The 24566-nt window shown below is 35.7% G+C and overlaps 1 protein-coding gene across 1 annotated transcript; it reads left to right on the top strand.

Annotated features, from left to right (window-relative positions):
* Window positions 1-896: 896 nt before the first annotated feature.
* LOC126819945 (uncharacterized) lies at window positions 897-23178 on the top strand. The gene is made up of 8 exons (XM_050548051.2): window positions 897-4303; window positions 5373-5438; window positions 16446-16497; window positions 17224-17298; window positions 18191-18303; window positions 18761-18947; window positions 20683-20785; window positions 22247-23178. Exons 1-8 carry the CDS (start codon window positions 4112-4114, stop codon window positions 22464-22466), a joined length of 1008 nt encoding a protein of 335 aa, XP_050404008.1. The 5' UTR covers window positions 897-4111; the 3' UTR covers window positions 22467-23178.
* The last annotated feature ends 1388 nt before the right edge of the window (window positions 23179-24566 follow it).

A 24566-nucleotide genomic window follows, 5' to 3' on the forward strand; every position in this document is an offset into this window, starting at 1 on the left:
GAAGTGGTATTAAATGTTTTATAAATGGTAAACATACCCTGTCACGTGTACGGCATACGTCACTACTTGTATCTAACTTGGGTGGTAGGTTGGGCATAGATTTCAAATGCAGGTAGTTTTAATACAAGGGTACTATTCAAACAACACAGAGATAAAACGTTGGATCAATGAGCGTATTTCGATTTAGTTAGTAGAATTCATGGAGCGCATGGAATGCCTGTACACAAAATTATATACCCTGGTTAAGTCATAACTTAGATTGTAAATAATGTGATAATAGTGACATTTATTTTTGTTGTAAAATTCATAATGGGAAACTTAAGACAGCGAATTTTGATTTGTGAACAAGGTGTTGAAAGTAAATCAATTTTCGCTGATGAATTGTGCAGAAATAGTAATATTAGACACGCAATTCAGAGGTTTTATTTTATTAGAATATCAATAATGATTACAAACTGGATGCATCTTCCAAGAAATGAAAGACAACTACTTCGACACCACAGGTCACAATATTCTATGGACAATAAATAATTACTGTTTTACTGTTTATTACTGAGCGGCGTTTTCATAAAATATAAAATGTAACGAGATAATACTATTATATACATGTATAAAAACAATAATGCTGACCAACCAGTAATTGTTTATTCCATAGAATGGTGACCTGTGTATTCCAATTCAATTACTAAATCCCTTTGAAACAACTACTTCGATCTTGTGTTATTGCATTGGTGGACTAGTCCGGTAATCAGTTCTCGTCAAGTAAAAGTAACAAGGGCCATTGAACTGGATACAAATACTGCCAAAGCGCTGCTAAAACGGGGCTACGGAAAGAATATTTTATATCCTTTCGAAGCTGCTCATAATAGCACACGAGCGATCGCGATCGCCTACGTCACATGTGGGGATCACAGACTCCGCCCATTGCGGCGCTAGACCCATGAGTGTAACTTCATCTGGGCCTGTCTAACCTGTGCTGTAAATACTGCCAAAAACAATTTGTAGTTGCAGGACTTAACACCCAGTCTGCTATTGAATTGAAATATCCCATATTTAGCCCCAAAGAATATGATCTAATTTCTGTTGATTGAACGCTCTCTCTCTCTCTTTAGGTTCAGAAAAGTGGGACGTAAACCTCTTTCCATTTCATCTTTCACAATTACCAACATCTAGAAGGTTTTTTTTTAACAAACTTACGAACAATTATAGATACGCGGAAACGGTATGTGTGAAACGAAATAAACGAACCTTTTAGAACACAAGTCGGTTAATAGAGATTAATGGTTATACAGCACATTTAGATATATTTTGGTCCTTGCTCGCGTAACATCATAAGGTCTGTCATTGAGTCAAGTGGAGTGGTTTCGAATCGAATCGATTCTCCTCTTGTACTTGACAAGGAGTAGGGTCGCCTATCCAACCCCGAGGGTTTTTTCCAGGTCTTCCGGTTACCTCTCATATCTAAAGACCCCTACGCGCACGCGAATTATTTAAATATAATTGAACCAGGTTAGTCCCGACATAACCCAGTGCGTGGCGAGTGGACATAAAACTCTCTCTCACTCTTTCCTGGGGTTCATTTTATGATTGGAGAGACCACCGTCTTAAGGCTAAGTTTTATACGCCCACATTTTCATGTAGACGTATATGGTCGTCGCTCCTGTCCGTCTGGACGCCCGTACACAATCTGTTTGTGGACACTCTACAGGTCACAATTCTTATCCGATTTTGACGAAACTTAAAATATCGGTTTACCTCCCAAAGATTTCGGTTCCTTTCGATACTGGCATGTATTGGGTCAAAACTTCATGGATTACTGGCCCATGTTTGCACGAAAAATCACATTTTTAGCTTGTGGACACTCTAGAGATCACAACTTTTATCCGATTTAGATGAGACTTGAAATGTATGTTTATAACCCAAAGATCTCGGTTCCTGGATTATGGCCCCTGATTGTACGAAAAATCGCGTTTAAGCTTGGGGCCGACCTAAAGGTCACAATTTTTATACGATTTAAAAAAAAACAACGTTCAAATATATTACTGTTACACCATAATGATGATTTGGTTCGAATTTCGCGAAAGTCGGACCGAACCTCTCGGATAAGATGACCGCTCTAGGTATGCAAATAGTGTTAAAGTATGCGTAATATCAAAGTTGTTGACCCTCTAGAGGTCACAGTTTGGATCTGATTTTGAAGAAACTTAAAACATGTGTTTATGTCCCAAAGATCTCTGTTCCTTTCGATATTCGCGCATATTGAAACTGGATTGTACGAAAAAATCGCGATTTTAGCTTGTGGACCCTCTATAGTTCACAATTTTTATCCGATTTTGAAAGTCGTTTAAACATATCGCCGTTTTACCCTGGTGATGACTGAGTTCGAATTTCGTAAAAATCGATCCGAAACTGTCCGTTAAAATGGCCGCTTCTTGAACCCAAATAGTGTACAACTATGTAATAGCAAGTTCGTGAACCTGCTACAGGTCACAATTTTTGTCCGATTTTGATAAAACTTGAAATATATGTTTATATCCCCAAGATCTCTGTTCCTTTCGATATTCACGCATATCGGATCGTAACTTCCTGGATTATGGCCCCCGATTGTACAAAAAATCCAATTTTAGCTTGTGGACCCTCTAGAGTTCACAATTTTTATCCGATTTTAAAACACGTTTAAACATATCACTATCAAACTGTGGGATAAAATGGTTCCTCCTTGTATGCAAATAGTCTAAAAGTATGTAATACCAATGTTGTGGACCCTCTAGAAGTCACATTTTTTATTCGATTTCGATGAAACTTAAACTTTAAATGTATGTTAATATCACAAAGATCTCGGTTCCTTTCGATAATCGCGCATATCGAAATGTAACTTCTTGGATTATGGCCCCTCATTGTTTGAAAAATCACATTTTTAGATTATGGACCCTCTAGAAGTTACAGTTTGTATTCATTTTTAAAAACAATTTCAATGTATGACCGTTACAATTCGGTGAAGGCTGAGTTTGAATTTGGTATAAATCTGACCGAAATGGCCGCTCCTTATACGCAAATACATGTAGTCCAAAAGTATGTAATACCAAGGTGGTGGACCCTCTAGTAGTGACAAATTTTAATTCGATTTGATGAAACTTGAAATGTATGTTTATAACCCAAAGATCTAGGTTCCTCTCGAAATTCGCGCATATCAGACCGTAACTTCCTGGATTATGACCCCTGACTGTACGAAAAATCGCGTTTTTTAGCTTGTGGAACCTCTAGAGGTCACAATTTTTATCTGATTTAAAAAACTGTTTAGATATATCACCCTTACACACTAATGACAAAATGGCTGCTACTTGTACGCAAAAAGTATGTAATATCAAGGTTGTGGACCCTCTAGAAGTCACAGTTTTTATCCGATCTTGATGAAACTTAAAATATATGTTTATATCCAAAAGATTTTTGCGCCTTTCTATATTCGTACATATCGGACAGTAACTTCCTGGATTATGGCTCCTGATTGTACACAAAATCTCTTTCTTTTTTTTTAGTTTTTCCTCTGTCCATCTCTTGCAAAATGTGGGCCTATCTTGCATGGCAACCGTTGGTTCTATTAACTATAATTAAAGGCCTTTATATTAATTATATTTATGAGAACATTGTAATTAATTACACAAAATCTAAACATGTCTGGTTTATAAGAATAAAAGGAATGTAATCCGAGTAATCCACTAATAACACGATAATCCCTCGACAAGTATACACGTTTTTATATTCAATTACACGTTATAGACACATTTAATCATTTGATCTGAATTAAGGCTGGGGGTGTTCAGCCGTAAAGCTAGCATAACTATAACAAAATAACAATAGGCGCTTAGAAGCGTGGCGCTTTACAACCGCGTTGCTGTTGAATACGCATGTCTAATCCCCCTGGTACTTGGATACCAGTGTATTGTTTTAGCTTATGTTCGATATCACTTATTTGTAAAGCGGACGTTAAACCAAACAGTTACATTTGAAACAAGTAGCTGACACCCTAAGAATCAGTAGTGTTTAGCTGATGCAGTGAAACATGAGCATTGTTTAATAATTTAAATTAATTTTCAACTGATAAACATTTCAAATGGCGGATATGGACGAAGAATATAAAATTCCGTCAGGAAACTGGATGGCTCGTAAACTTCGCTTGATCAACGGCAACAGTGCAGAACTTTTCCCGCCTAAAACAGCTTGCTCCAGACGATCGTACAAGAAATACGACACCATTTATAAAATTGAGTTTAAAGACGAAGATAAAAAACATGAGTATCAAAAGGTGAGTGGTGTTCTTATAAAACAATATAACCATATACTTTGGTAACAACAGGCTTAAAGGGGCGATATTTCAGATGTTTTACAGGCATTTAACTTAAATTACAACAAAAGCATATAATTTAAAGTGCAACACAAGCATTTAACTTAAAGTACGAAACAAACATCTAACTTAAAGTACAACACAAACATCTAACTACACAAACATCTAACTTAAAGTACAACACAAACATCTAACTTAAAGTACAACACAATCATCTAAAAATTATTTGCTATTGAACTGTTAAGGCTGTAAGTGTACATAACCTAGACTTTTGCGCTTTAAGGGCAGGTGGGAGGCGGGTGGGGGGGACTTGCAAGGGATAGCATCTAGTCGTTCGGGTCGAACACATTTAAAGCTCCGACAATTGGACTTACCGAACGTTGGTAGGCGGGAACTTTGCCCAAAGTGTATATTCTGGATTGTCAAGTACCATTGTCACGATAATAAACGAAGTCTCGGTCGATTATCTATCTTTTCACGTCAGTGAAAATGTCGACTTGGTCGGCTATATTAGGGTTTAACGCAGTCACGGAGGACATTGTCCAATCCAGTAAATATCTGAGCCATACGATGATGATCTAGAGAGTTGATTATGGGCTTACCATGTGGATAAATGTCTAGATAATAATTTATAAGCCAGAAAAAAACACCCGCCAATAAGCAAACTTAACTCTATCGTAATGTCACTTTAATAATTTTTAATCATTTATTCATTTATAAGACACCCAAAATTTAGCTAAAAGCTCCATGATAGCGCCATTTTTGTTAATACCTCACAGCCTTTACGTTTCACAAGAACAATAAATTCAACTACATTAAATATTCTCCTATTTACATGTTATTCTGTCTGATCACTGACCTGTAACATAATGCACTGGCTGTTTTCGACGCTTTTTCTGATCTTTAGATTTTCTTAAGATTGCGATTCATGTAACAGACTTTCGTAACAGGCATTATCCAAGAATTCAAAACTTTTTTTAAAACATAATGCAAGTAACACTTTATGATAATTGTGTTCCATTTTTTGCAGCATTTTGAACCAAAGAGAGAAACGGTACAAGATATCATGTTTTCGGGTGGTCTAGATACAGCACAGGTGAGTTCATATAATAGTTATAACTTATAGGGACAGGGGAAAGCGGGTGGGGGTGAAGTCCATTTGGATTTTCCGTCGTGGTGCCACCTTGTCAGTGGTGTAGGAAAGGGGGAGGGGCTGATGATGGACAACGTATCACCACTCGGATAGGACGACAAACCTAGGTCCCGTGTACACATTGGTGTGCACGTAAAAGAACCCTTGACAATTGGAATTTGAAATAAAAGTAGGCATTAGCACCGCTATCCGTGCAAAATTTCACTCATAGCACACTGTATGACATATGCCCGTATTCATTATCCCAGTCGATGTAGAACAATAGGGCGTTAAAACTCACTTCATTTCATTTCGAGGCCCGACGTGGGCCGACGCGAGGGGTATCCGGAGATTGTTCAAGACCGGTTCCTACTTGTCCGAGGTAGTGCTCGTGGGCTGACAAATGTTGTCTAGTCTTTGGATGTAACGAAAAAAGCGAGGTTCTTACTACCATTCCTTGCGTGATCTTAAAAAAAATAACCACATGTAAGTCTCAGACTGTGTTGACGAAAAGTTGATGCCCGTTCCTCTACTGATGTAGGACACTGCACTTTAGAAATGAATATTGGTTATTAGAAAATGGGCAGGTACAACTACGTTAAAGTTAAAGATACATTATGGAAGATTAGTGAAAGAGCTGGCAGTTATCACTATAATAGTTAAAAACTAGATAATGTAAAGGGAATATGCTAAAAATTTCAAGGAAGCTACGTTAGAAAACTATTTAACTTAAAGGGGGTATGGGAATTGGGGGGGGGGGGCATTATGTTGGATTAGGAATATGGTTGGGTATAAACCCTATAAACAATAGAATAACGACATCATATTATAATAGTGGGCTTTAGTATTTTACTTGGTCAACGCAAATAAATTCTAAAACTGATTAAAATTGACTGTACGATAAACAAAGAAATCGGCACCTACAGACAGTAGACAGTACGCCTCACAATGTTTGCTGGTCTTTATTCCAGATTAAATACCACATATAGACTTTCAGTCAATACACATTAAAAAGAAATCTTATTAAAAACCATATTGGTTTAAACACACTAAAATCCATCAATCTTAACATAAGATATTGTCATCTAAAGTTCATATTACTTTCTTTTTCTGTCTTAGGACTTAACAGGCAACTAAAGTATAACTAGTTTCTGACTCAGAACATCGAAGTCAAGATGGTACCTAACCTAAACTGTTTTATTTGATTGTTTAAATTATTATCTAAACAAGCCTTCTCAACCCATATAAATAAGGAAAATCTCTTTCAATTGAATGTTTGATTAACAATGAATTAACGGTATAGTATATCTATTGTATATACTTATATCACTAATCCATACCTGTGTAATATGAATCTTGCACATGTATATTACACGACTTGCCTGTTAATCTGCCAAAATAAACCTATGTCTAAATATAGATTTAAAACACAATATTCGAGACTATGAGTGTCAAGTAAAAATAATATAATTATTAAATACTTAACCAACAACATATGTGTCCATAAATATTAATTTAATCATTCAATTTTCTTCATAGATAAAAAAAAATCAAATCAAATCAAAATAAAATGCTCATTATGTTCGCGAATCTTGACAGGATTATCAAGACGGATAACACAGGAAATTGAATATTATCATACTCAAGTGTTTTCTCCATAGCTACGGTAAAGATAGCTGTCTAGATTTAGACTTTAAAATGTTTGTGTAGTTTATAGTTTATTGATTACACCATAGGAAATGTTTATGAGTCTGTAGGAGGTTATGAATAAGACAAGACAAGGTAAGAAAGTGTTATGCTTGTTTGCTAACAAATAATGTTACATAGGGATAATCCACTTAATCCATCTCGATTCTCAGACACGAAACAAGCGGATAATCTTTCCGAATATCTGCCGGGGATCAACGGTCAAGCGTTCGAGGTGTTGTTGTCAGGGTCAGTGACGGATTTAGATGAAGAGTGGTCCTTGGCTATTCCACTTATGAGGCCCCTCCCAATCCCCCACTCTCACGACTAGAGGAAGATGAAAGTGCGCAATTGATCAAAGCCGCTGATGATGGTTGTGTTTATGGGGATATCATTCAAGAGCTTAATCTGTCTATTATATGTATTTCTTTAGGCTTAGAATTAGACATGTATTAATATGACAAGACCATAATTAACTCTCGATGTCATCGGATGACTCCGATTGTAAGTAGATTGGATCGGTTCGCCATTTGATGACTTAATTTTGAAAATGGAGATGCGTGCAAAGTCTCGAATAACCAGCATCGTGGTAACGATAATAAATAACCAATGCACACACCTTGTCAAAACTACAAACATTGATAACTTCGCTCAGAATAAAGTAATTTGAATACAATTTTCAATATATTAATTTTGCATTATCTATTTGTGAATTACTATAGCAAGAACGTTCAGCTCTTTATTTAAATCTTAAATAATGTTTCGTTAAGACTATACAGTTCGGTGTATGACAAAATATTATACACCTTAGTGATCGGCCCCGTGGATCTAGAGGCCTAAGAGGTAACCCCAGCACAGATCTTTCTAGAACATCCCAAACCATATTTTTGGTTCCTACGGGGCTAATTAGTTCGAGGGTCGAAAAGTAGTTATCGACTGTATTGTATTGTTTTGACATGGTTGCCAGTACAACCTTGCTTATTCTAGAACATTCGATACCACTTCTCATTTAGTGCCGTCATATAGAAAAGCACTATAATATTAAGAGAAACGTCTTTGCTTATACCTCTATATTCTAAAATGGGAGAACACGGGGTGTGGTTCTTGCTTGATGAGTTAAAGCAAATTACGACCACATTTTCGAGTAAACGGAGTTACATACTTCGTTACACTTGTACAGGGTTATACCCCAGGGATACCCGAGTGTTCTTCGGCAAAGTTCCTCCATGGACTTTTCTAGCGTGGTTTTCCATTGTCAGTGGGTTCAGGACCATCGACCCGACAAGGACAGATTCTAGTAGTTCGGATGGGACGAGAAATCGATGTCCCGTGCAGGTAAATGACCATTGGCTGTTGGAATTCGAAATAATAGTAGGCCGTAGTGAAACTGTTTGGGCAAAAACTTCAATCACACGTGAAGTACATCCATCTTCATTAGCCCAGTCGGTGCAGGAAAGTCTGACGTTGAACCCTAACGGAGTTAAGCAATCGCAATACCTCGTTTGGTCATGGCCTGACATTACACCTATGTTGGACGGACTATAAAATTTATTAGCTAACTTGAACAGATCAATAATTAGTAAAGAAAATAACTGACATTGCATGGAACTTATCCACACTAGACGGTTTATTGAGTTGACCGAGCGTAAGCCCAATTACTCGGGGATTATCTAGTCCTAAATTGTCTTTCCTTCTGTCTGGCCACAGATCACCATATTTCCGCATTAACATTAATGTTTATTATCATCTCTTTCGCCGGCTCTAAATTGCCCCCACATTTTGTTAGGTTGACAAATGTAGCAGTATGTGGTCATGTCTAGTTTAAAACAATGTATGAGGTTCACCATGGGGATCTTCAAGTACGAATGCACCGGCTACCAATAAAATGTAGGCCTAACTACCAGTCCTACCTTTCAACGTAACACACTAACAACCTCTTAACTCTGTAAACATGAATTTTCGCCAAAACTTGGCACAATATGTGAATTAAAACTCTACTCTTCGATCCGATACTCCGTGCAAATTGGTAGAGTTTGAGTGGTGGTGGTGGGGGGGGGGGGGGCTTTATCGATAAAAGAAACCGATTGAGGATAATTAATGGTGGTCTGTGTCCCTCTGATTTAACCCTTCCCTTTGTGTAAATTCAAAGATCTCTGCCCTGTTTGACCGCCACATTCAAAAATTAGTATACTATTTAGTAATGTGTAGTAATATGGATGACGGGATTTGTGCAAAAGAACACATATGTATAATAATATTATGGCATTTACTAATTAATCTCCTTTGTCAGTATATTAGTTATGATATGAGTTTATTTTAAAACGCAAATTTAATTGTTTATGAAATATTGTGACAATAACAGGACATTGGGGTCTAAGGACAAAGATAAATTCTATTGTCTATTACACTTTTGTGTGGAATATTACATTCCATATTTAGCTTAGTCATGTGTTCATTAGGCTTAGTAACCAATCATCATAATTAATTACGTCATATTTGACCAATTAAATAATAGATAGCAAAAGTCAAGGCATATACAATGCTTGCTGGGTAATTCTTTAGATCACCAGAGAGTTTGTTGGGATCCAGAGATCGACAGAATGACATTATTTTTTATCTATGCTTGTAATCTATGTATCCAGCTTGATATAAAACTGTAGTAACCGTACTTTTGCTCCTGTCATCTTGTTTAGGACTGATAACGTGGGATGTCAGAATCTATATGTCACCATTTAACATACACAAATTAAAGAATTCATACGAAACGGATAAAGATTGAGTATTTACAATAATTACAATCTCTCGTCGAGTTGTAGCCCCCCCCCCCTCCCCTCGATATCAGTTTAAAAGTTTCTTTCTACGCCTTAAGTAAGCGTGTGTCAGAAATCGTAGCACATCGTCGCGGTAGAATATTCATTAGGTATATAAATCTGTCATTATTTTGCTTTTGTGAGAATTATAAATATAATATCGCTTCATTAAACCAGTATTGTCGTAGATCGCTGTATAAGGAACAGTTTAAAATAAAAAAAATAGTACAGAAAGGTAAGATCGATACACAGGGACTTGTTACATAGATATAAATGTCACAATAAATATAAATGAACAAACATGTGTAAATTCGTTTATGTACACACACGTACATCCATCGTTTTTAAATATGTATTCCATTTTACTTGTCAATGTTTCAAATAATAATATTTGAATAACTCAAATACATGTCATTGATGGATTCATCAAGTTCCGCTTTAATTACATTTACTTTCGTTTTGACATCAAAGTCAACCTCACTTTGCTTTACAGTTTTTTATTTTGTAAATTTAATGAAGCATATTGGAGGATTAAAATATTAAACAATTTGGTTAAATATTATCCATGGCTTTGTATTAAATAAATAATCCTGTATGTATTTACCCCAAGGATTGGAATAAATATTTGTAGATACCCTAGGGATAAAAGTTAGAGTTATCTTTATAAGGTCGATAACTTGTTAGATACTTTTTTATTTTAAAATTTTAAACACAAATTTTATATATTTTATCGAGCCCAATTTGTAACAATTTATTCAAACAGAACTATTGACATAAATCTAGAAAGGAATATTAGAAACTAGCAGTTTATCCTACGTTGAACACCACCAGGCCCATGTTATTTCCAATTACACCCCTAATTCAGTCTGCAGGGGGTAGCTTAACCGTGATAAAATTAGTTAGTGTCTGGGTAACACAGATGTGCTGTGTAAATAGACTGATATTTAACACAATCTCAACACTACATACCTTAACTCGGATATATTTCAAACACGGGGTGTGGGGTGTGAAGTTGGGTTAGCATGGAGTTAGACCATGCTACACCATGTTAACCCGAGTTAAACATTACACCACATTTACCCTGAACTCCGGTTAAACCAATTGTAATAGTTCACCAAAGGATGCGTGTCAGACTTTCTGTGCAATCCAATATAATTAAAACCAAATCGCAGCTTGTCTCACGGTGATATCACCCTCGGTTGAAGCGGACGTTAGGCCCCACGAACGAACTTGTCTAAAGCTAATCCATGTGAGGGACCTGGCTTGTTTTGCCCTTTTGCTTTTGCCCTTAAAGGCTCAATACCACTCTTGTTGTAACTGAATAATATATCCCAATCTTTATTCTGGTCAACAAATTGTACTATTTTACATTATTCCAATTAATTGATGATACAAATTTCGTCTTAACACACCTAATTTAAAAAATTTGAAAAATTAAACTAAATTATTTCAAATGTGACTTGGATTTAAAAATATTTTTGAACCCTCTGGACAAGTAAAATAGGATTTAATGGATAATTTACACAACAGGTAGGACATTAACACATCTAGTACTTAGAATAAGGCTATTATTTTATTTTCTGGAGCTGTCAAGCCAACAAGAGTGTTATTGTCCCTTTAAAAGGGCTAAACAAGCCAGGGCCCTTATTCACGAAAACTTAAACTAAGTTACAACCGAAATTTTAAGAAATACTGCAACTTCATTGGATATATGCAAATTGATTTTACTGGTCAGCCAATCAAATTGCAGTATTTCTTAAAATTTCGATTTTTTCTTAGTTTAAGTTTTCCTGAATAAGGGCCCAGGTCCATCACATGGATATTAAACGTTAAACATGATATGTAATATTTTAATGAAAAAGTGTTATGTTATCAAAGCACATCTGATTATGACAATAATATTGCTTGTGTAGGCCTTATTTTGGTTTTATTGAATGTGTAAGAGACTCCGGCAAATAGGCCCATTTTCCCGAATAAAAAAGGCCCACTCGCCTGGACTAAGCTTTGGGGGATGCTCCCATCCCCCCTTACCCCGTCAGTTGTGCGCCCCTGTGAGAGATATCGAAGTCCAACTGTCAAGGGTTCTGTTTCGTATCATCCGAACGACTATACGTTGTTTCTCGCCAGGCACTCCGTCCTGCACCACTGACAAAAGAGAACCAAGCCGGGATTGAACACGGGCCCTCCAGGTTAGCGAGTCAACGTCTTATGAATATACATAAAAAAGTACAATGATTCTTAATTTTGGCACAACGCATATAATAATGTAATATAAATGTATACAAACTGATTTAACATTCAATCGTTACTGTAATTTCTAATCAGCTATGTTCGGCGAAATACGCGAAGAGTCCAATCTGAATGACAAGCTTTGTCGACAGGTTACTCCAGTCTACATCGGTAGTATTCTCCAGTGGGGTATAGTTAGCCTTGTACGCCGAGTGGCTTCATTACAAATGGCGCTTGAAAGCATTCTGGAACGCGATTCGCGTGCCAATTTTAAAATTGTCATCTTGTTTTGAATATCAGAAACCCATCTTTTCACGGTAAGATAACGCCATCAATGTTGATTTAAATTGAAGACTAGATGATATTGATTTAAAGACTTGCCTCCTTTAAGTTACGCAAAAGCATTGTTGCCATTTATGTATTTCATCCGTTGTGGGTATTCTGTTGAGAAATCCATTAACATCTGCAGATAAGTTAAAGAAGAGCGCATTTTCCGGCAGTAATGACAGCATATTTACCTTTAACCCCGATTAGAAAGTCATTCAGGTATATCGAAAATCAAAACTTTAAAATGAATTCGCGGAATTTTCTGTATCGCAAGTTTTTGATTGGTAGATTGGTTTGCCGCCATTATTGTAATGATCGCGCCCTATAAAGAAATAATTTAAGGCTAAGATAAAGTGGAGTAATCCAAGCCATGTATTTAAACCCTAGAAAAAGTCGAGCCATGTGGGTTTATTTTCAAAGGGAGATAGATAAAACAAACACAGCGTAATGATTAGCTTCAAATTATTTGTAGATAGAAAAATGGGTTTGCGTGAGTGACAGGAGATAAAAAGAATACTAAAATACTGTAATTCAATTATATATCAAAATTAAATTTAGAAAAACGTACCAGGAGAGATTTTGTTTTTCATTATTTCTACATCTGCCTAAAAAGCTAAAACAACCATGAAGCCAATTACAAAGCATAAATAATAGATTGACCAAAAGGAAGTTTCTTTGCATGCTGTAATTACTTTTTTTTCTTGTTTTTAAAAAGTTCTCTTTCAGGTAAACCGCTTTCCATTAAACATATCAACACAGGGGCTTAAAATTACCAAAGCCGCAATGTGCCAAAATATAAGTCCAATAAAGTATTTTTGACCATACCCAATTAAAAATGCTTTTATTAAACCAGTTTTGGTCCAAAACATTATTCAAATTGACCAATCTTAATTTACGCTGTGGTCATTGCTTCTATTCCTTTCACGTCGCCATCGTTATGCATATTAAAGTAATAATAATTATGTTTTTTTACTGCACAAGCAATATTATTGTCATAATCAGATGTGCTTTAATAACATAACACTTTTTCATTAAAATATTACATATCATGTTTAACGTTTAATATCCATGTGATGGACCTGGGCCCTTATTCAGGAATAAGGGCCCTGGCTTGTTTAGCCCTTTTAAAGGGACAATAACACTCTTGTTGGCTTGACAGCTCCAGAAAATAAAATAATAGCCTTATTCTAAGTACTAGATGTGTTAATGTCCTACCTGTTGTGTAAATTATCCATTAAATCCTATTTTACTTGTCCAGAGGGTTCAAAAATATTTTTAAATCCAAGTCACATTTGAAATAATTTAGTTTAATTTTTCAAATTTTTTAAATTAGGTGTGTTAAGACGAAATTTGTATCATCAATTAATTGGAATAATGTAAAATAGTACAATTTGTTGACCAGAATAAAGATTGGGATATATTATTCAGTTACAACAAGAGTGGTATTGAGCCTTTGGAGATATTTATTTATGGTGGGGCACCCTACTGTTGTATCAAATTTGTGGATCGAACATTAAAAACCAAACAAACAAGAAGTAATTTCCTACTGTAAATCAGACAGTATTATAACCAGACGATGGCAATTAATAATTTATAGCAATAAGACAATTCTAAATAAATATAATTAGATTTACAGCTGTCCGTACAGTCGTAGTAGACGGACATTGTAACATAACATTGTTTAATATAAACTTTTCGCCAAATATATCGGCCTCACTTATAGCTGGTCATTTACAACGGTTGTTTATATCCATCAGAGATCCCAATCGCTAATGAAATTTGTTCAAAATCCCAGAAAGATTTTAAGATTAATTTCATCTAAATTCTATGTGAAATACTCATAATATCAAACCTTTTCACACTGCAAGCTTGCATTTCAATCAATAAGAATTCCAAATTTGACGGTCTTCTATTTTCAGTTGAAATAAAGAACAGAAATAAAAACTAAATCTAAAAGAAATATAAAATTTTTAATAAATCATCTATGCAAATATCTTTTAACTTTTTATTATGTTTGTTACGCTAGATGGATTCTATCCCAATCCGGCAATTGATCAGAAACGATTTTATTTATTTTTTTTATTTTTTTTTTTATTTTATTATTATTTTTTTTTTTTTTTTTTTTTTTTTTTTTTTTTTTTTTTTGCGGGGGTCTCTTATTTTTTTTTTTGGGGGGGGGGGTTGTTTTGTTTTGTTTTTTTGTTGTTGTTTGTTTTTGTTTTTTGTTGGGGGGGGGGGGGGTGTTGTTGTTGATGATGTTGTTGTTTTTTTTTTCTAAGAATATGTGAACTAGACGATTTTACTTTTTTTTATTTATTTTTTTTTTCTCTAAGAATATTCGAACTAGACTATAATTTTGAAAATTTACACCACGCGCCACTGCGACCTAAGACAGGGTCAAGCTATTGAGCCATAATAAGTGACATATGTCTTGCACGAGGCAGGGCATGCTAACACATTCCTCTGAAACAGCTGATACTACTTCTCATTTGAGAAGCCCACATGACAAACAGACTTTGGTTGTACATTTTTACCGCAATAAACTAAGAACTAATCAATCAATGAACACACTTTTTATGGATAACAATTACTATGGTATTGCGACGTTTGAGCAAGATTTCACAAGTCGTTATAATAATAATAATAATAATATCTTTATTTTCAAAGGTGAAAAATTAGCCTTAGAGCCTGTTTACAATTTTGCCCTTTATAACAAAGAAATGAAAAAGACAGTAACAGAACAAGACACTTAACAAATACTCACACACAAAACATTCAAATATATATTGATAAGCTAAATAGTTTAACTTCAAAACTAAAAGTTATATGATAGATAATGTACGTAGTTGATATATTAAATATAGGCTACAGGATGATATTTTTCTTAAATAAATGAAGATTTTTAATATTTTTAAGTGAATATGGGAGAGAATTCCAAAGCACTGTGCCTCTATATTGTAAACTACATTTAAATATTTCATTGTTAGGTCTCAATCATATACACAAATAGATGAATTAATGTGTTATTTGATTATGTCCCAATCATGCCACTAAAAGAAAACTAAGAACTATAAAATCGTGACTAGGCTATAACGAACTTTAATTTGTAGACATGTACATTTCCTTGCATCCTGGGTTACCCAGTGTACTCATTCCGTTCTACTCCCCTATACCCTGGGTTAATCTATAGGGTTTCCACGATTTCAAATTATCTGCCCTGGCCTAGAATGTAGCTACAGTCTACGAACCAATCGGAAAACAGTTTACAAACCAATCGTTTCGCCTTCGTTTTTATAAGGGTAGATAACCATATTCATGTCCATTTACTGAATGATTTATGTAAATAATGTATATATTTATAATTTATTTATAATTAATTTTATTATCAAAATCTGTAGTATGTGTTTTTGATTTCAAATATATATATATATATATGTTTGACTTTTGTTATTATTATTACTATTCGTTCTTTGTCTGAAATATGTCATTCTGTTATGTTTATTATTATTGAACTTATGCATGGCAATTTGATTCTCAATAACTTGTCAACGTTATCACTTGGACATAAAATTCCGGGAACGAACGAACGATTCTAAATAAAACCAATGACCCTACATTATTCTCTGAACGTCTGGTCTTCATTAACATAATATATAATTGGTTGTTAATAATTACGCATTTAGAATAGGCCAACTCCTAACATTGTCCGATGAGAGTTACTTACCTTTGCCAACTTCCTTTTTCAAATAACAATTTATTGGATTGGTCGATAAAAATAGCACAATCATCAAGGGCGGATAACGTGTCCCCCCCCCCCCATAGATTAACCCAGGGTATAGTGGAGTAGAACGGAATGAGTACACTGGGTAACCGAGGATGATTTCCTTGTGCCCTAATATGATTATTATTGTATTTATAGATGTTTATGAATTGGAAGATACCAGCTAGGATTTTAGAAACTCCATCTCCAGGTAGCTCTTTGTTTATTGGTACAGAAAGTTGACACATTATGTCACCAATGATTTGACAATGTCAAGTTCTTCGGTGGTCACGTATAAACCATTGGCATAATCCACGGTGGCTAAGTGAGTAAGACGCTGGCTTGCTAGGATGGAGATCGCGGGTTCGATCCCGATGTTGGCCGAAAAAGTTCATCGGGATTTTCCAGCGTGGTTTCCCTTTGTCAGTGGTGCAGAACGGAGGGACTGACAAGGACGAAAAACCGAGGTCCCGTGTACACATTGTTGTGCACGTAAAATATCCGTTGGCAGTTGGAATCCCCCCCCCCCCATGCCATGACACACTGTATGGCATATGTCCATTTTCATTAGCCCAGTCGGAGCAGAACAGTAGGACGTTAAACCCCATTTCATTTCATTCATTTCCACCACTCGACTTTGCTCATTACTCACAACGGTAACCCATTTCATTTCATTTCATATAAAGCATTGGCAAGCCGCTAATGTGATCCTGTCAATTGGAAAATGAAATAAGAGTAGGCCGTAGCCTCACTGTAAGGGAAGAATGTCTCTCATATCACACTGCTTTAACCCGGTTTATCCTCTATATACATCTCTTAGCATACTTATATTAGACAGAGCAAATCAGACCGTTTGTTGTCACTGTTCTCCAAACATCGATATTTAAAGCGAATTTTAAAATGTAAGCTAATTGTATTATTGTATATTTCTTTAAAGGTAGGTCTGTTTCTGCAGTGCCGAGATTAGCTAAACCACAACAAGAACCAGATCGTTTGATTCGCCAATCCACATGTAAGTTTCAAAATATATCTATTTGACATTTTCACCTAGCTAATAAATTCTGTTGCACCTTTGTATTTAGATCACATGGTTGGTAATTTTGCTGTTGGTCATTGACACGAAGTTAGCTTCCACCACAAAGTGTCTACAGCAATACTATGATCACTGCAGACACACGCTCGACATATTACGATCATGTGATCGCTCAAAATGTTACTCTTGAAAAGTTGGGTCTGGTTTTGTGCCCATTTGATGGAACCCCCCCCCCCTCCCGCACTGAGCCTCTGGTCTATCATCTATTAAGCCTAAGGCACGACGGAGTTCACGGAACCTACCAAGGCACCACGAGTGCTTCCGTAGAGTAGCAAGTGGGTTTTGATATGTCAATACACTTAAGTTAAAAGTAGGGATGAGTGTTAAAGATACATTATGGGAGATTAGATAAAGAGTTCTCACTATAATAGTTAAAAACTAGATAATTTAAATGGAATTTGCTGAAAATTTCAGTTAAATTGATCCACTCTGAAACGAGACTTTAGCGATTGAGATTTTCGGCCTTGCCTCGATCAATATTACTAAAGTCGGTACGATAAAAAACATAGTCTCGATTATCCATTTCATGATTAAATCATGAATGAAAGTTGAGCAGCAAATGGGATCCTAATCCAGTAAATATCGCAGGCTAGGGTTGACATCGAGAGGTGATTATGGTCTGGATAAGTTAATTAATGTCTAAGTAATAATTAAGATAACATTTCAGGCCTAAAGAATGACCTGCGATAGGCAGATTTAGCTCTTGCATAATGTATGTTTAAGGTTCGGGGGTTGTAGTTTTATGAATAATAGCTGGAAATCGACTTAATGGATAAACAAATTGTGTATGATCTTTGTCTTTTGTTTATAGTACCCGAGATATCATTAAGTAATCGTAATACCATGAGACCAGTATCGCAGGCTAGGAGAACGTCATCACGGGCTTTAGGAACGCCAGCAAACAGTGCTAGAGGGTTCAAACAGGTAGGCCTATTACTCATATTTTTATACGCCGTTAATATTATAATGTGGACTAATATTATCTTCACCTGCGTTTATCTTCTGTCGGCCCGTCTAGTTTTATTTTGTAAACTTTTTGCAAACTTGCACTTGTTATTGTTTTTAAATTTGCAGTGATTGTTTATGTGATGGATAATGACCGAGGACTGTCCATTATGTAAATAGAAATCTTTTCAACACCTAATAGGTCAAGTTCTTCATAGATTTTTTGAAACGGGTATAAAATTCTTTCATGTAGAAAATGAAAAGATTTTACTATCTTTATTTAAGACTTAAATTTTCTTCCATTAACTAAACAAAATGTCAGAAGAAATTTCATCGTTTTCAAAATGTGGGTTACTAGGTAATGCCATTTGACAGTTCTATTCCTTCGGGGGTATTCGTCTCCGATTAACACACCGGAAATTAAATTTTATTTCAGACACCAGCAGGAGCCGCCGATATTTGGAATACTCAGGTTAAGGCTACAGATTCAACTAAAAAGACGATAGAGAAAGTGTTACGAACCAATGGTTATGAAAATCAGATCACAAGTAAATTACGGAAGACCCTGGAACCGGAAGCTAGAACATTAGTCGATACCTGGTTAAATAATGCTTCAGACGACGGTATGGTAGCCTATTTTTAGAATTGGCATTTAACTAAATGACAAGAGAGATTGGCTTTAAATTATAGAAAACATCCACATTGTAGTCCCAAGAGTAAACCCCAGGGACAACCAACGAATTTTTTTTAGGAAATCTGAATGAATATATAAATAAACTGATCCGCGGGGATGAAATGGGGTTTAACGTCCACTCTACATAAAGTAGGTCATTTTGGGACTAACATGATCAATTTTATATCAATAATTTATTTACGCCTAGGGGAGTTTAGCTGTGGGAGAAAACTGGAGTACCTGAGGAAAACTCATGATATTGAACATGCGACTCTACTCCTTGTCACATATAAGTGTGGGCTCGAAACCACGCCATCTGACTCATTCACAGACCTTATGATATAAAACGAACGCATTAAACCAGTTCGTCCAATTACACGAGAAGTTGCATCACATGTTCTGGAAAGATTAAGTAAACTCTGCATCGTGCACAATGCCTAGATAATCACTGATACCAATGTATGCCCGTCTTCAGCAGCCCGCGTGGAACAAAAAAATAGGGCAATAAACTCCATTCCATATCATTTCTATGTATTTCATTTCAATAGTCCTCAATGTAAGTAGGATGCCCCATACAGCGACAATTTTCCCTATTGAAAGTTGAACTCGACACGGCGAATGTGCACAAGAGTCTATAAATAGCCATCGCACGTGAAATTCTCTACACATCTTTCAACTATTACAGCCGTAAAAAATCTATTGTTGACAATTCTGAATAGCACTAATATTTAGCCTTTTGGTTATTACAGTAGCTTGGGGGGGATGACCGAATGGTTAGCATATTATGGGCGCTGTATCATACGGTCTGTCATTGAGTCAACTGGCGGGGTTTCGATTCCACGGTTGTACGTGACAAGGAGTAGGGTCGCCTGTCCAACCCCGTGGGTTTTCTCTGGGTCCTCCGGTTTCCTCCCACTGCTAAAGACCCCTACGCGCAAGCGAATTATTGAATTATAATTGAACCATGTGTTAGTCCCGAAATTAACTATTTTGTGTCGAGTGGACGTTAAACCCCCCTCTCTCTCTCCCTCTCTCTCTCTTACAGCACCATTAGAAATTACGTTCGTTTTATTTTTTAAATTGCTTTATCATTAACTATACCGTTAGGAGCGGCATCTTTTGATTTAGTGCAAATAATACCTCTGAAACACTCGGGTTAGGCAAGAACATGATACTAGCAGTGGTTTCATTTTACTTTTACAAGGTTCTTAAAACAATTGTTGAGTTGCCTGTTTCTAAATTCAATTTCTTGTTCCAGCTTTCTGTTATGTTTCGTAAAAAAAATAGTCTTGATTATCCCGGTCTGTCAATCAGACGGAGAATGGTAGGTAGACTGGATAAGCGAGACTAATCTCAAAACAAGGGCAGTAACATATGTTATGGCCGTCACTCGTATCCATTTTTCAGTCTATTATTTATCGATGGTTAAATTAAGTACAACACGATCGTTTATTTAGTGGCTATAAATGTGCGAAACTTATTTAAGGCTTGGTATATATATATATATAAATATTGTGGTGTAATTGTCGAGATATTTGGAGATATTTATTTATGGTGGGGCACCCTATCCTAAGCCAATAATATTTAAAATTGATAAAGATCTTAGTTTCCATGTAAATTTTGTCTTAGCATCTAGTTATTTTTATGGTATATATAATTTTTTTTTTTTTTTTTTTTTTTTGTAGACAGAAGAATGGCATTAAAATTTTTCGCGACGTTAGATAATAATAATTTGCCGGAAACAGAAAAACAAGTTAGAATTGATGGCATTATAAAAATATTGAAGAGGTAAATTAGCAAGAGACATTATCGCACTTACCAATGAAATATGTAATTACGAGTGTCTAGTCCTTCGGATGGCACAAAAAAATCGAAGCCCCGTGAATTCGAAATAAGAGTAGGCTGTAGCGCCGCTGTCCGAGCACAATTTCTCTCATGCACAGTGTATGAGGCATACCCGTCTTCAATAGCCCATTCAGTGCAGAACAGTAACCAACCGAAATATCGAAAACGCATAGTACTGACCAACTGTTTTTATTGATAATAAATCAAACTTAAAACGTCTGTCGCTCGCGAATGTCTGGATAATTAGTTTTAAATTTTGCAAACAATCCGATTGTATTGCACCCCGGTGTAACCGCTGTTAATACCTTTATAAGAGCCGGTCCAAACAGGGTATTTTAAATCCCGGTTAATATACTCTTTAAAAAAAGTAGGGGATATTCAGAAACAATACAAAACTGCGGAAATGCACTGCTGTTTTTATTTGAGGTAACCAGTGTATGTTAATAACAGACCAATTGCCTACATATGAACATAAACAGTGCATATGGGCGGCTTATCTGACGGCCCCATTTCACTCGCAAAGAGATACGCCGTCAAAAGTGAAAATGGACGTTTTTGATTTTGGTCTTAATAATGAGTAATTGCTCCACCAATCATCAGACATTCAGCAATTCGTCGTGGCATGCTCCTAATCAACCGTTCAATCACGATTTGGGGCAGTCTGACCCACTCCTCTTGTAGTACCACGGCCAATTCTTGCAGTGTTGTCGGTGGACGTTGGTGTCGACAAACACGTCTCCCGATCAAATTAAACGTAACACACTAAATCAAAGATACACTAAACAGTAAATCTTATGCAAGAACCGATAGGAAAGCAAACATGGATAGGATAAACCAGCAAGCGGTAGTTTTCATCAACCCTTCCTTGAAGTGTCAACTTTGACAATGAACCCCTCCCACGTGTATGGCGCTATTGCGTGTCGCACATACAGCTCAGTGGTTCTGTTGGGGCGATAAGTTCTCCATCTGTGAACATACTCTCAAAGCATGTCAAGTGTCCATGACTATTTATCATATCACAACCTGCATAGGTATTTGCATTTCAATATCCCCTACCTTTTTTGAAGAGTATACATTAATTCCTGAGTCATGCAAATAACCAGAATCGTTAGAAATATCTAAATGGGCCTACCCTCATTTGTCTATCCTCGGCCATATGTAAAATATACGATCCGTCCTGTCGAGGAATATATCCTTGTATTGTTTGTGAGTATGGCTTCTTTTAAATGATATCTCTAACGTCTTGTGAATAACTTTGATATTTAGACGATATAGAGAGGGGTTAGGACGACTTTCCCTTTTCAATTGTAAATCTGGTGCACAGACAATTCTTATGCGTTGTACTTTTTTGTTTTCAAAGCTCTACTTAATGTCATTTCTATTTTGTTTTCTTCTGGTATTTAGTAAACAAGAAATTGGCAAAAGTACACCGGAACTCAATACCAGGTTGAAATATCTACGTCTGCAGGAACCCGAAACTCGCGCCAAAAGATGGATGCACACAACTTGGCATCACTTGCCGCCATATAGAGATATAGATCCCGTCGCAAATATAAGTTCCCATTATACCAAATCGCATCAACCAATTCCACACGATTTCGTCATTCATCCGGACTGGGGATAAAATATAAAGAACAAAAGAAATATCTAAAGAAATGCCAGCTTTCCTTATAGTCCTGTCCAACCAGGCCGCACACCTACACTATTTGAGGCGACACTGGATGGTATTATGTTTTCGTGATGCACAGATATTAAAATTATTGGACCGTGATCTTGTAGACTATATCTTATGATTATGCATTCAGTACAACAGTAAATATTGAATTTTATAAATGCTAAAACTGCTGATAACCTCTGAGCGCATAAATTGCATTCCAAATCATCTCTAATACTATGACCTTTATTACACAGAATTTTTGTTACGCTACATTTTTCCAATGACAAGGAGACCTCTAGATTTCATTAATTGTTCGTAATGGGAGAGACGTAGCCGTCTTTGGTATTTACGTCAAGGCGAAAATCACTTGAAAATTCAATGGTTGTCAAATAAATTCTAGCTTTAATTCATACCTGCTTAATGGAAAAAGTAAAACATTTTTTCCGGGTTCTGTCAAGTCCTCTGTTATTACTCTTCAAACTAATTTACACAAAATGTGATATTCAAAATAAGCCAATTAGTTTGTAGTATGCTGTCTTCTCTCAAGAATGTAGTGATAATGATGTTTGTTTAAAGTTTGAGTACAACTTTGTCACCATATCATTATTTTTATCGCTAGTGTTATTGTCACTTATCTATATAAATATGTACTCATCGTCCTTTTTTCTTTACATATTATTTAAAAAATGTAAAACAATATTTTTGTTGTTATGCGCATACATTTCAAGTGACGTATTTTGTCAGTCAAGAATGTCTGGTCTGTCAACAGTTATACTAAACGCTAAAACTAGCTTGTACTGTTTGGCTAAGAGTCCTGTCGTGGGGGGGGGGGGGGGGGTGTATTGCGCCCACCGTCCCATACAGTGTGCTATTAGTTCGTGTAGAAAAGTAGTACGTTAAACCCCATTGCATATTATTTCCTTTCAATAGCATCAAGTGATCTATATTTATTAATGTGGTCATTGTTTCCTTAATTTCTTTATTTAAAAAATACAATTTATACATCTTCAATTTTTCTACCCCTTGCATCAGGTAATATTAATGGATATAAAACTGTTTACTGTTCCCTTCGATTTAAACATGCATTATGTAAGAGCTAAATCTTCTTATTGCAGGTCTCTCTTTAGGCCTGAAATGTTATCTGAATTATTAATTAGACATTAATTAACTTAACTAGACCATAATCAACTCTCGATGTCATCGCATTTGAATCCGATCTGCTGCTCGGCGCTCACTGATGATTAAATCCAAAAATGGATAACCGAGAGTATGTTTTTTTTATTGTACCGACTTTAGTAATGACGATCGAGGCTAGGCCGAAAATTAAATCGCTAAAATCTCGGTTTCAGAGTGGACCAATTTGACTGAAATTTTCAATAAATTCCCTTTACGTTATCTAGCTATGAACTATTATAGTGAGAACTGCCAAATTCAAAAGCTGAAATGTTCAGCAAATCCCCTTTGCATTATCTAGTTTTGAACTATTATAGTGAGAACTGCCAACACTTTATCTAATCTCCCATATTGTATTTTTTTAAAAAACATAATACAATGTATTCTACCCAGTTTCACCACAGCATTTATTTGCCAATTTAAAAAGGTGGGCGGGGGAGATTAATGTATTTTGGGAGATTAAATAATTAAACTCGTCGATATAACACACACACTTACACAATATTTTGCGTATTTTCATTATAAATGTTATTTGCAAATTTAAAAAAATTAATACACAAACCAATTTAAAATAAGTTCGAAAATTTAGGCGAAATTAACTTTATATTTATCGGTCGATTGAACACAAAGGAATTAGCTTTGGTAAATTGAATTGACTGACATTTCGCTAGATTGAAACCGGTGTCTACTGAGCTTCAGTTATGGAATCCTGATCGAAATTATTAATTCCATATATATCCAGAAGTAATTTTAGTACAAGTACACTACACTTCCTTATCAGAATCTGATAACCTTGAAGACGTGTGTTTTATCGGTTCTGACAAATTCTTTATTAAAAGAGCAACAGTCAGTTTTCATTGTTTATCTCGAACAAGGTTAATGCTAGATTCGAAT

Source organism: Patella vulgata, chromosome 1 (assembly GCF_932274485.2).
Source record: "Patella vulgata chromosome 1, xgPatVulg1.2, whole genome shotgun sequence".
Classification (NCBI taxonomy): Eukaryota; Metazoa; Mollusca; class Gastropoda; family Patellidae; genus Patella; species Patella vulgata.